This window comes from Ciconia boyciana, chromosome 1, assembly GCF_034638445.1.
Source record: "Ciconia boyciana chromosome 1, ASM3463844v1, whole genome shotgun sequence".
Taxonomy (NCBI): Eukaryota; Metazoa; Chordata; class Aves; order Ciconiiformes; family Ciconiidae; genus Ciconia; species Ciconia boyciana.
The window spans coordinates 159,764,467-159,778,312 of NC_132934.1; the positions used below are offsets into that span (position 1 = coordinate 159,764,467).

Consider the following 13,846-nt stretch of genomic DNA (forward strand, 5'->3'; position numbering starts at 1 on the left):
CTTCAGTAAGATATCAGCTTTGATCCTTGCTGTCTGGAAAGACAGTACTTTTGATGTCAGGCAAAAGCAAAAGAAACTTGTGCAACAGTTTGGCCTCACTGAGAGATTTAGGACTATCAAGATCCACACTTCACTTTGATATTCTCACTTCACTCGCACTGAGTCCTCAGTGTCTGTGTATGATGTACATGTCATGCTCACACACTGGTCGTGTTGAGTTAGATTCTGGTCTGCACTGTAGGCTGAAGTTGGGGTTTCAACAGTCTAAGATATCTGGGTTTTAGGGCTCATCTGGATTCATATATTCCTATCACCAAAGACAGTTGGTTGAAACATTTCCATTATTCCCTTTATTTTTGACATGCACCCCTGGTCTGAATGGATTTGAAAATGTTACAGGAATAGTTCCACAAAGAATGCTGTTTAGAAAATGTATAGGGAAGGAGTCTGACTGACTGAAACGGGTGGAAGAACTGTGACCTTGCCTTGTATTGGTTAGTCTCTTCTGTGGAATGCCTAGAATGCTTCTGCTGTTAAAATAACACAAGTGTGTGGTCACGTTTAATTATAACACTTCCGTATAGGTGTATTTATAGAGAGGTAACACTGAAGAATAAGCATAATCACAAAATTACAATATGGTGTAGCATTCAAAACAATGATCTCTGATGCTCAGGGTATTTCTCCTATTTTGTCAGCCCTGGAGGAAACCAAAAAGAGCTTCATATGGGCTAATGGAGCGAGGACTATACTTACAAGTTGCAGATTACAGTTCTGTCAAAGGTTGAGTTATTTATTTCTCCTTTAGCTCTGGAATAGCATTTCACCTGACTTTGCAAGTTGAAATACATTTGTTTATTAAGATTTTAAAAATGAACCAAAACAGGTGTTCTGCTCTGCTAAATCAACTTGAGGAATGTGTCTATAAAACCATATTAATATAATTTGTGAATTGATAATATGTTTGTAACTCTTTTTCTTGCAGGCGTTCATGTCAATGTTTCAGATTCTGACACAGGAAGGATGGGTGGATGTCATGGATCAGACACTGAATGCTGTAGGACATATGTGGGCACCAGTAGTTGCCATTTATTTTATACTATATCACCTTTTTGCTACTCTGGTAAGTTTTGACTTGCAAATGTGCTGTGCTTTTCTTTGTTTGAATTATTCTCGTAGCTCTTGTATTACTTATTTTTCTCAGCTAGTTAAAAGTAATTGTGATGCTCATTTTCAGCATAGAGAGCTTTAGGCTTAGTTCTTTGATGTGGTAGAATTTACCCTTCAGCCATGTGGCATAAGGTGGTGAGCCTTTGTTTTGGGGTGAGGTGTTGTTCTTCACAAGATCCAAGTCACACTGCTAGACTAATAATATAATTGTTAACTGTCTTGTACCTTCACAGTTCTGGTGATTGCAGAGTGAAGCAAGTGTTTTTCTTTATTATGTAGAAATGTCTCCTCAACTTCCGTTGCATTCTCTTTGCAACAGTAATTAGAGTGAGAAGTGTAAAGCCTCAGGATGCAAACTCTTAACTAGAAATCACTGCTTTCCTGTTGTCTAATGCAAAATCAATGCATGGAAAATATATGATATAGTGTATCAAGCAATAAAAGGATGAGAATTAATAAAGCAGTTCCTGCATGTGAATGGCAATGGGGATTATATCTAAATGCATGTCTGTATGCATTTCAAATGGGATTATTACAATTCTGTATAGGGAAAATGATAAGGGAAACAGCTTTTTGAATATCCTGTATCAATAAGGGCTTGGTACTATATTTTGAATACCAATACAGAGAAGGTACCACAATAAGGGGAATAACCATTTTAGCCACCCTTAATTCACTCCTACTTTTGCTCATTTTGTATTTTGTGTTCATTGCAGTTTTTGATGCACTTATTCATATTTTCACTTTCTTCATTACATTTTCTTTGCTCAGCTGTCTACTTATATAAGGTACTAACTGTATTTATACAATCTCCATCAGTTTCCATCTACTTTTTTTTTTACTTTGTTATCTGTCCTGTTTCACTTCTAAAGACTGAATGATCAGAGTGCAATTGTGGATGCAGCAGGTTCCTTCACATGGGTTGAAATCTCGACCACTTTATAAATGGCAGTAAAGGGCATTTGATTCTTTTACAGCTGCTTAACCACATTAAAGTATAAGCCAAACAAAATGTATGTATCAGTATATGTATAGGACATGTAATTTGCTCGCAAGAATCAGAGGAGTCCTTGGGGTCTGGAAAAGCAACTTTTCATGCTGAAGTGATCTTTAAAACTCCTTGGGAAGTGGGGATAGAAAGCAAAAGGGAAGTGGGGTTTTGTCATAGATTTGAAAGCAGTTACTGGTTAGAGAATCTTATTGCTGTTTTTCTGATTCTTTGCCAAGAACATTGTCTGAACTGGAATCCATATTTCTGTCTTAGATGAACATTAAGCAAGTCCATAAAGTAAATTAGTATCAGGTGGCCTCTGTGCTAGAATTTCACACCTTAATTGAGAAGTAACTTAGCTGTAAGAGCAGTTTTAGTATTCTGCTTTATGTTTCATGTTTTGAAAGAGTCATATGAGACTTCTCCATTTGTTTACTTGAAGTACTTCTTTTGCTAGGAGCAAAGTCACTTTTCTGTACACCATCCTCAGTCCTTTTACAGGTAATTTGCATTTAAGTACACGGTCCTGGCTCTGCTTCATAAGTGTACAGATTTATTCTCATTCACCTATGCAAATTTTACATGGATGAAGAAACTCTGTTAAGACAACTTTGCAGAATTACCTGGCCTTACAAAGTTGTTAGTTTCTCTTCTAAGATCTTCCTCAGACCCTGGAAGAGAAAAGCTATGTAGGACAGAGTTGTCTGGAGGCAAAAGAAGCTTAAAGAAAGAAAATAACGTGGAATTGGTAAAGGAGCATGAAAACGGTTGGGCTGCTACTAAAACCAAAAAGAAGAGTTCTAAGAATAAACAGCCGTCAGTGAATAACAAGAGTGAAGTCAAATGAAGAAATGACTTTCATCAGCCAGAAGAGGGGGGAGGATTAGAATTGAGAAGTGATAATTGCAGGCATTTGGCAAAGCAGACTGTAGAGCCTTGGAAAGAAATGAATAGGTTTCACATTAGAAGGCAAAGAAAAGTTGAAGCTCAAAAAACAAAACCTCTGTTGGAAGCAAGGACTGTTATTAGTTGAGATGGCAGCAGAGGAAGTTAAACAAATAACAAGTTTGCATTTAACTTTTCTTTTGTGGTACATCGTCTTTGGTTCTTGTTGAAAAAAAGTGAAAAGGGAGTTAATGAAAGTCTTGATGCCTTGATACGTATCTGTGCATGAAGCAGCAAGGCTGTAAGTGGTGATAGATTTAATGAGTACTATACTTCTTTTTAGTGTGGAATTCTACTTCCTTAACTAGTATGCTCTGAGCTGCAGGTACTGGAGTATCTTAGACTGTATAAAGTATCTGAAGAAGAAAAACACCATACTGTAAAATCCTGACAGAATGATAGCAAAACTGTTCATCAGCAATTATGGACTGAGGTAGTTTGTGCCAGGGATTATGTATTTTATCAGAATTCTGTCTTGCTTTGCCATTCTGAAGGCCATCTTAACTTCAACCATTCATAGTAGTCAGATCATTGAAAACTGTATGAGGTACTGTTTAAGTATGTGGCGTATATAATATGTCTTTTCTAACAGCTGCAGGAAATTCTACATATTGCTAAAGCCAGTTTCCTATTAAAAGAACATTTCTTTTTCTGAACACTGACATTTTATAGATTTATGGGTGGGAGTCCCTCCTGTGTCTTCTGTACCTTTATAGTTCATGGTGGGAAAGGGAGTAATGCTCTGGAACAAGGTCCAGACACCCAGCTCAGGTGCAGACATCTGCATTGGAATAGATGAGTTCCAAACTCCTTGTCTGGTGTACTAAGCTACTTAAATTTCATCTTCCATATAGGTGGGGAATAATATTCCAGTGTGATTGAATTACAGGTAAACTTACACTTCATTTACAACAGTGGTGGACAGATATGTCTGCTCTGGTTGTCAGCAGTCCAAGACCACAGAAATATTTTAAGCCTGTAACTCTTTTAAAAGAGCTTAGATTCCTTCTCATATCTCTAGGAAATTGATGCTTGCCTGTAGGAGCTCAGTATGCTTGAGGATATTTGCCTTGAACCTCAGAGACTAAAACCTTGGCAGCTGCTGACAGCTGTAAAGCTATGTATATACAAATTTACTGTCTTAAGATGTAAGTACTCTGAGGATATATGCTGAACAGTGGTATCCTCTCTCACCTGCATCCTTGCTCTCCTAGTTCTGTCTCCTTCTCAGCTATATCAGTCACATTTTCAGCTTCTTTGGCCTCTGGTCAGTATCTCTACATAAGGAAAATATAATAATCGGATATACAGTTTTTTCCCCCTGGGATTATTCGTCCTAGAGGCATATCTACACAATATTTAATGTATAGTAAATGAAAGTGCATGAGTTTCCTATACTGTGACTCCCGCTGCATGCAAATAATGAGGCAGCTTTTCTTTCAAAGTGGAGTTAGCTACTTTGCAGAGGCACTCTGAGCATTAGGCAAGTCCATAAAGTAAATTAGTGTTAGGTGGCCTCTGTGCTAAAAATTCACACTTAATTGAAAAGCATCTTAGCTTTACGAGCTGTTTTAGGATTCTGCTTTGTGTTTCCTTTTTTTTATTATTTCTGATGAATTTAATTTTCTTTTCCTGTGAAATACATTTTGATGGTTATATTGTTAAACATACATAATGCATTGGTCATAAAACCTGGAATTCAAAATTTTTACATTCATATAATAATTGTATGATAAGCTAAAAACCAATGAACTACTTGCAAAATGGCTAGCAGACATATAGGAACAGGTGATATTGGTTCAACAGATGTCAAAGGCAAGACTCCCATTCACGTCAATAGGGCCCTCATTTTTCCTGTCATTTCATAGTACTTCTTAAGAAAAATAAGACAAGCTTTAACAAAAAATTTGGAATTGCTTTGTAGATTCTACTCAGCTTGTTTGTTGCTGTTATTTTGGACAACCTGGAACTTGATGAAGATCTGAAGAAACTTAAACAAGTAAGAACATGTTTTTATTGTGCTTGGAGGTAGTTTCAATAAAGCATTACTTTACTGGTGTTCTTATGGTAAAAGATGTTGCAATCAAAATGACCAAAACTGTAGATGTTGCAGAGAATAGCAGTATTTTGTTAGATAGTTGACCATCACACAATGTGAGGTAGAAGTTAAGAGATCGTAAAAGAGATTTAGAAATTGGTTTAAATATTCGATGGAAGTCAATTTAGATAGTCATGTAATTAAAATAATTTTAAAATCACAGCTAGGTTATCTTTTTGCTTATAATCTAGTGAAAGATGTCCCTGCCCATGGCAAGGGAGTTGGACTAGATGATCTTTAAAGGTCCCCTCCTACCCAAACCATTCTATGATTTTATATGATACTAAAAGAGCACATCATAGAACCGCTGCAGGGGAGAGTACTGGCAAGGGTCCACAGACAGAAGCGGTAGAGGGGACTAGGTTGAATGTGTTAGGTGAGTGCTAAAGACACTTGGCAAACTTAACTTGCTTGCTTGATTCTCCAGATTTGGGGACCAAGATTACCAAGAAGCCATTCTCTCATGCTTGAAACCACAAATGACAATCACGTAAAACAAATGTAACTAGAGAGTTCATGTTGGCCATTCTGACCTTGTGCACAAACCACCAGAGAAGAAGGTATCTGTAGCTTTTACATAAATATATAGCTGTGCTTTAATCTGCACGAAGAGGAGCAAAAACCATCAACATTTGCCTATTTCATGCACAAAAAAGCAAATTGAGAGCTTAATATGTGGGAACCTCTTTTGTAATATTTGGGTTATAGCCTTCTTTCACCCATCATTTGCTGGTTTTGTTCATCTTTCAGGTGTATCAGCAACTGTTGTAGAATTATGTTATTTCAATTATTGAAAAATAATTTAGACAATTTAGTTATTTTACATTGAACTGTTACATTGAAACTAATGTGCCAAACAACCACTCCCTTGTTTTTTGTTCTATATTATTTTTCTTTTAGTTTTAAAACTAAAGCGATGTGTTTATTCATTTATTTTGTTTATATTTGTTGTGTTCATTTTCTACAAACTTCTCATTTGTGGATTTAGAGATTGTATATTTCATGTACGCTCACTGAATATGTGGAATGTGTCAAACCAATATTGCTTCCCAATCTTCTGTTGCTTCAAGGCACTGACAAATGAGAATATTATATAGTTACTTTAAATTCTTCTTTATGGAATTCAATACAGAAATCAATATTGCTTTGGCTCTTGCAATATTAAATATCAGTATATATTACAAACTTTAAATAAGTAAAACGGGCAGTTATTTTCTGCCACAAAGAAATATAAATACTGGATTTCAGTCAGTCAGCTCACATAAGTGAAATGAGAGATCTTATAGATGATTTTGGGATAGCCAGACAGTGTTGAGTATGCAAAGTGAGTAGGCCAAATCAAGTTGATTTATTTTTCTCCTTACCAATCTCAAGAGGTAAAATAATCTGAAATGAAAATGGCTCAGATATATTGTAAGCAATGTCATATCATACTGATAATCTTACAGGAAAATTTTCATAATATCTGTGTGAGTTAGGAGCACAAATCAACTTTCTGAAGTGAGTTTAAGATTTGAAATCCTGTGGCTTTTCTGTGAAACTTAGCATCTTCGATTCATAAACCACTTTAAAAGTCTACACCTTTGCTTATGAAATGGCAGCAGCATGACTTTTGTGTTTTAGCAGCCCACTCTGGAACTGGTGAACAAAAAGCGATGATGAGAGGCCACCACTTGCAATGCTTGCCACTGTGTCAGCCTGAAATCTTGTTAGCCTGGTAGGAATCCTATCTCCATAATAGCAGTAGAGCAAACTCAAGTAAAAGACATAAGTAGAATTTTTTTAAAAGTCCCTCAACTTCATAGCTTTGAGACTGGCAGCAGCATAACTGCATGAGTGTGGTGCTGGACCAGAGTAAAACCGCTGCCTGAGCCACCAGACCTTCTAGCTACCATGCAGTGTGGCACCATGATGACATTGATAGTCTGTTTCCATGACCCAAGTGGGTATTTCACCAGAGGACAGCACTTTGCTATTGGACATCCCAGTTTGGCTGACTGGCATAATGGTATATGCATTATACATCATGATGATGTATAAAGATCTCCAAGGTGGCTGATGCTGGTTCACTTGTATATGCTTTTGAAATGTTGCTTTAAACAGTAGCCTCTCTTCAAAGACTATTACTCAGTACTATTGAATGTATTCCCTTCTGGCATTTTATCCAAACAAATTAATGTTATATGAAGTGTTGAATGTTTAAAAATGCCTAAGGTGAAAGGAGGTAAGAGGTCGGTTCTTGGAGCTGAATCATATGGAGTTACTGGAATGACTGAACAACTGATTAAGTGTCTAGAACACAAAAGTTTTCCTGTGGGGTGAATGTGATGGTATCACAGGCTCAATGCTGATAGTGACTGTGTGCTATTATACTGAAATATTGGTTGTCTTATCTCAGAAGATAAAGCAGAAAGTGTTTTTAATTCAATGACATTTTGAGTTCTCCACTAAAAAAATGGACTGTAAGAAGAAGGAGGATTGTGAGGTAATTGTTAGGTTTTAATCAAGACCATTTCTATGAAGAAATAGGTCTGTATTGCTGCACAGGAAAACTTTTGACATTTATAATTAAAAGCTGAATGGTGTTCCAAGGGAGGAATCAAATAATTCAAACTGTTAATGTAAAAGACATTGATTGGTTGAAAATGGTGAAACTGTAACGGTCTCAAAAGTATTTCCATCCTCATGTTTGCATTTTTTCCCTGCCTTTAATGGCTGTAAAGCTTGAGGCCCAGGGCATTTTCAGATTATGAAATATTGAATGTTTTTCAAGGAAGGAAGGAGAATATATTTAGGCCAGAAATCACACCTAGCTAACAATCCCTTTTGGGATGTGTCCTTCTTAATTATGACTTCATTCCTTTTCTTGAACTTGATAAGAAAAATAATACTACTTATCTTTCAGATTATTGGGAAAAGACTAATTAGTTAATATTTGCAATGTACTCTAAAATGTAAAATGATATGTAAACACTTGGTATTCATGTCCATTCAGTACATGTGTTTAAATATAAATAAATCAAAGCAAAAATACATTAAATTACTAGGAGATTATAAGTAAGATTGTAAAATAATGTATTTAAAAGCTAATAAACTTTTAGAATTAAATTTGCCAGTGCAAATTTAGTTAAGGATATACATCATGATTCAGTTTTTAATTACATCATTACATAATATTCTTTCCAAAAGTCTGGCCTCATTTGGTGCAAAAAGTAGATAGAGCTCGCTTTAATAAGCCACTAGTCGATATTTTTTATTTCATGGTACAGTGTGTGATCCCCGTGCATTATTTATTGCACAGTATTCAAGCTTTGCTACTAAAACAAAACTCTTAATCTCCTTCCTGACTTTTTTATGGTACCCCTTGTAAGTATCTAGAACAAACATAAAACTTGTAAAAGATTAGTTTAAGTGATTTACTTAGCACCACAGGCACACATAGGAATAGAATGTTTTTCCGAGACACCATTCAGCTGGCTTAAGATCAGAATCATTCTTTGTATTCTTACAGCTCCGTTCATTCGCAGTACGTCTCCCATCCTCTGCCACATGTCTCATCGTCTTGTCTATGTCTCCCATGATAGCTCAAGTCAAGTGAAAAGGGGTTGTAGTATAGCTCATAGTAACCATCTACATGTGCAATAAACCTGATACTCTTCAGCAATCCAGACTGATCCTAACACACTACCTAACCTCCAGGTACGAGGTTGATCCTGCTCATCTTCCCGTGAGGCCCCTTTCTGTGGTGTTCGGTGCATCAGTTGTGCGGATGATAGTGATCTTGGGCACGAGAAATCTATCAGCTACAATCTTAACTTCCTTCTCTTTTATTCCTTTCTTCTCCACCCTCTCCATAAACTGTTGCCCAAAAGTTAAAAAGAAACTGAAAGGATTTCTTTGATTTCTTTTGCCTTTCGTGATAAAGTTTGGACTTTCTTTTTAGAAATTCAGCACTCTAACAGGTAGTGAAGCATGACTTTCTTTTACAGAAGCTGTGTTAGCTTTTCCCATTATATTTTCCACGTATTTACTAATTCTGTTGTTACTACATTTCTATCAATTTGCCTAGACATGAGGTCAGACTGATTAGTTTCTAATTTCCCATGCTCTATCCTGAAGCCCTTTTTATAAGTTAGTCACATTTGCCACTTTCCTTTCTCTAGCTACAGAGTTTATTTAGGTGACAAGTTATTCACCACTGCTAGTATGTCAGCATTGTTATATCTGAGATCCTTTAGAAGTCTTGAGTGAGTGTTTTCAGGTCTTGGAGAGTTACAAATTGACCTTATGTCAGTTATCTTCCAAAAGCTTTTCTCCTGACATTTTTGTTGGAGATCAGTCTTCGGCACAGTTTAGGGTCCTCTTTGACCTCCTCTGTGGTCAACACTATTCATTTTGCTTTCTTGCTTTGGTTTTATTTTTCTGAACACTCTTGATTAATAGTCTGTTGCTCTTTTAGACTCTCTGCGGATCTTGCTGCTTTCTGCATGTTCTTAAAAGCTTCCTTATTAGATTTTATTTCTTTAGAAAGCAGTCCCTCAAAATCTTCCATGACCTGCTGTATTATTGTTCTATAAAAAAATTGCCAGAATTTATGCTTTTTTCTTTATTCTTTGCTTAGCATATGGCTTCCCTTTCTGAAACATATCCATTTACTTTTAAAAGCCTTCTTTGCACTCCAGTTGACATTGCTGGCCTTTTTGACCTTCTTGAAGTTTTTCTGTAGGTGGTAGATGTATTCTGTGCTTCTGAAACAGGATATTTAAAGTTACTCCATACACTCCCCCTCCCAGTGTCTGTCATTTGGCCATTCCTTTACATTTCTTTTCAAAAGCTTTATGATTTTATGTAATTCATTTTATAATTTAAATTCAATATAGTAGATGGTCTTGACCTTCTACTTGTAAAAAAAAAATCTGAATTTAAGAGCATTTTTATCACTGTTACAGAATAGCTTTTTGGTATTTATGTCATGAACTAGATCTTGCTCAGTACTAAACCATGAGGTGCTTCTTCACTTAGGTGTTCTCTGACTATATAGTTCAGTGAGGAGTCACTTATGAGTAGAAAGTTAATCTCTTTCTTCTACCCTTTCCTAAACATACATGAGGGTAAACAAAGGCTTCCCACTATTATTACTGCTTGTCTTCAGGCCTTTAATACTACTTTGCATATTGAAGTTACTTTCTAATCCTCATCTACATGTATGCAGACTATTTCTTCCAGTTAGGCATGCAGTTTCAATACAGAGGGATCCTATGCTGTTTGTATGTGCATTTACCTTATTCACTTTATTGACTGTAGATTTTCTGTAACAAATAGCACCAGTCTTTCGCTGGTCCAGCGTACTGTCAGTCTGGGTAATACGTTGCCTGGTTGTGCATATTCTGATTCTGTAGGATCCTACTGCTTGTTACTTCTGCCAAGTTTCTGAGATGTCTTTTGTGTCAACATTGTGGGGTTTTTTATAACAGGAATTCTAGTTCAATCATGTTATTTTTTAGGATTCTGTTATTACTATAAAAGCCTGTATATGTGTTGTTCTTGTCTAGTTTTATGTCACCTCCTTAACATGGCTTTATTTCTTATGTTTTTCTGTTTCCTAGCAGAATTTTGTAAACTTTTAGGATTCCCATAGCCTCATTATGTACAGAGAAACTCATTTTTACCTTGTTGATTGCTCCATTTTGGGCTTACTCTACTGTTTTAGTACCTGCTCCCTGAAATAGCTTTTGCAGCCAGTGAAGTTAATTCAAAATGTTATGGAGTTTTAAACACCCAGGTAGAATTCCTTCACTAATCTACTTCACTAACCTACTTCACCAATACATTACAAAGTTGTATATGCAGTTTGAAATATTCATGCAGGTTTCCTTCTCTAGGCATTGAAGAGAAGTGGATACTTTTGGAGGGCAATTTTTAGAGAGGTATGTTTTGTTTGTAGGGTGGCTACAAGAAAATTTGAAGCCAACCATGAGATCATACTCAAGCTGCCCAAGCCGTATGAATTATCTTTCCTTCATCTGCAGCATAGTTTGTAGCTTACAGCAATGACACCTGTATGACACTATTTCTCAAGTGTGTATCCCAGCTTCCCTTGTACCATACAAAGTGGATCCCTTCTAAGCTTACACAATTTAAGAAGAAAGATTTTCTTGTGGAATAATGATGAAAAGATAGAAAACAAAAGGTAGGGATAAATGATTGTTTTTCATAGTAGAGGAGAGGTACCAGTGGAGTTCCATGGTGATCTTGGGTGGGACCTGTGCTGTACAGTATTCATAAGTTATCTAGAAAATAGGGTGAATAGTGAGGTGACAGAGTTTGCTGATGGTGCAAAGTAAAGGCACGCAAAATTAAAGCTGACTGTGAAGTATTCATATTTTGTGTCTGAGAAATAAAATGTCAGATGAAATGTAATGTCAATAAATACACAGAGAAGAAGCCTACTAAATACATGAATGTAGGCTTTAATTAAGCTATTACCAGTCCAGAAAGATTTTTGAGTCATTGTAGATATTCTCTATCACGTCAGTTCAGTGCTTACCAAAAGAGAAGGCAAACGCATTGTTAAAAATGATTAGAGAAAATTGTTAAACAAAAGTGAAAACATTCCTGTTCTACCATACACATCCAAGATGCTTCCATGTCTTGAATACTGCATGCAGGTAAGATCACATCATCTTTTTAAAAATAAGATATAATAAACCTAGGAAAGGTACAGAAAAGGGTAATGAGGATGATCTTCAGCTTCTAAATTGAGGTGACTGAGGAGGAGGCTAAGGCAGAGTTATATGAAATCGCAAAACATGTGAGAAGTTGAATAGGAGAAGACTATTTTACTTTTTCCACCATAAGAAAATGAGAGAACACTCAATCAAATCAAATTGGTTTAGTTTTAAGACAAATTAATGGAATAAAAATCCTATGAGGTCTGATAGTTTAGATGTAGCTTTCAGCCCCAGAGGTTGTCAAAACTAGGAAAGCATGCAGGGAGTATAACTGCTCTGTATTTGATCTGTTCTTATACTTTTTTCTGAGACCTTCTGCTGGTCCTTGTCAGAGACAGGATACTGGTGAAATGGACCTTTGATCTAACCCAGTGTATTCATCCATATGCCCCTAATGTTCCATAATCTGAATGGGATTTCAGAAGCAATTTGCAAACAGCATAAGGAGGAACTAAATTCATATAGCCCATTGGTGGCTAAAACCATATGTGCTGCCACTTTACTGAGATGTATTTCCATAAGGGAAAGAGCAAGCATCTCAAGCATCTCCGAGTATAAGCAGTGGCCTAACTTCCTTTGCCATGTTATCTTACTTCTGTACTCCTATTTCCTGGAATTCCACTGTTAAAATATATGTCATTTTAACAGTATTAAAATAGAAGATGTTCTTGATTTGCCTTATGCTTATGATAACAACCCCAGTTTACCTCACTAACTTTGGAGGGTTAATCTTACAGTTTATATTAGACAAGATTATTGTGTTCCTATTTTACAACTGGAGAATCAAAGCTGAAGAAGTGACATCTCTGGGTTCCTACATAATTTCCCCGTACAGCGAGGAATCAAACAAAGTCTGTTCCAGTGCTTAGGCCCCTCAAGTCAATCAGGAACATCCATCCACTTTAAATTGTTGAAATCTCACATAAGCATAGTTCTGCTGCTTCAAAGGAATATTCCCTTAAGGAAGATCAGATTTCTGTCATATCACGTGTGCTGTCTGTGCTCACTAGTGCACACTCACAACGTGAGTACAGATGGCATTCATTACCAAAAATATTTTCCCAATACATGCCTTACTACCTAGCAACAGAAATTCTTGGAGGAGTAAACAAGAGTATGCAGTAGGGACATTATTCTTCTAATTTAATGAAATTCTCACTCTCACCAGTGAAGGTACTTGCCAGATGTCCATGCTCCTTTCCCTCCAGTTCTGCTCCACACCATGAAATATATACAAGATTTTTCCCCCTTAATCCATATCAAAACAGCAAATGCAGGCGGCTGCAGAGGTATATATATCTACTTACAGTATATATATTTAAAAAAAAAAAAGTCCTGCCTTTAGAATTATATTATTTTCCCTCTGTGTTTTTAAAAATAAAAGATGTTTACCATGTTCATTTTCTCTTTTTAAAATCTCACTTTTAACTATTTGATGTTGAAAACGGAAACTTTCATAAACAAAGAAGCTTGGAGATAATGATAGCTTCTTTGCTGGTTTTGTCTGTTGAGATAGATTCTTATTTTCAATAATGTTTAAAGTCTGAACAGCTCAATTTGATGCCAGTGGTTCAGGGTCAGGTTTTGAAATGCTTAGAAGCTTTGCAAAAAAGAGGCAGTTCAACAAACATTAGTGGTCTTGACAGGACTTTCATAGCAAAAGCATAAAAGGAAACCATTAGGCAACCTGTCTGTAAGATGGATCAATTGCAGTAGGAGAAAGTTAATTGGGAGCTGGGTGCCATAAAAAATGGGAAATCTATCATGGAATCTAGTTCCATAATACTCTTTTTTTATGGTGGTGGTGGTGGTGGTGGTTGTGATGGGGGCATGGGGAGGTCTATACTGGGATCCACTACCACCTAATTGTCCAGAACTACAGCAGCAGGGTACAGAGGTCTTTGAAAAGAA

At 36.4% G+C, this 13,846-nt stretch overlaps 1 protein-coding gene across 6 annotated transcripts in view; it reads left to right on the forward strand.

Moving 5' to 3' along the window:
• NALCN (sodium leak channel, non-selective) overlaps window positions 1-13,846 on the forward strand; it is a 256,166-nt gene that overhangs the window by 153,844 nt on the left and 88,476 nt on the right. For all 6 annotated transcript variants that reach the window (XM_072849927.1, XM_072849929.1, XM_072849930.1 and 3 more), the window contains 2 exons: window positions 986-1,123; window positions 5,031-5,105. In XM_072849927.1, coding sequence (XP_072706028.1) covers window positions 986-1,123; window positions 5,031-5,105 — 213 coding nt within the window. The remainder of the gene's footprint in view (window positions 1-985; window positions 1,124-5,030; window positions 5,106-13,846) is intronic.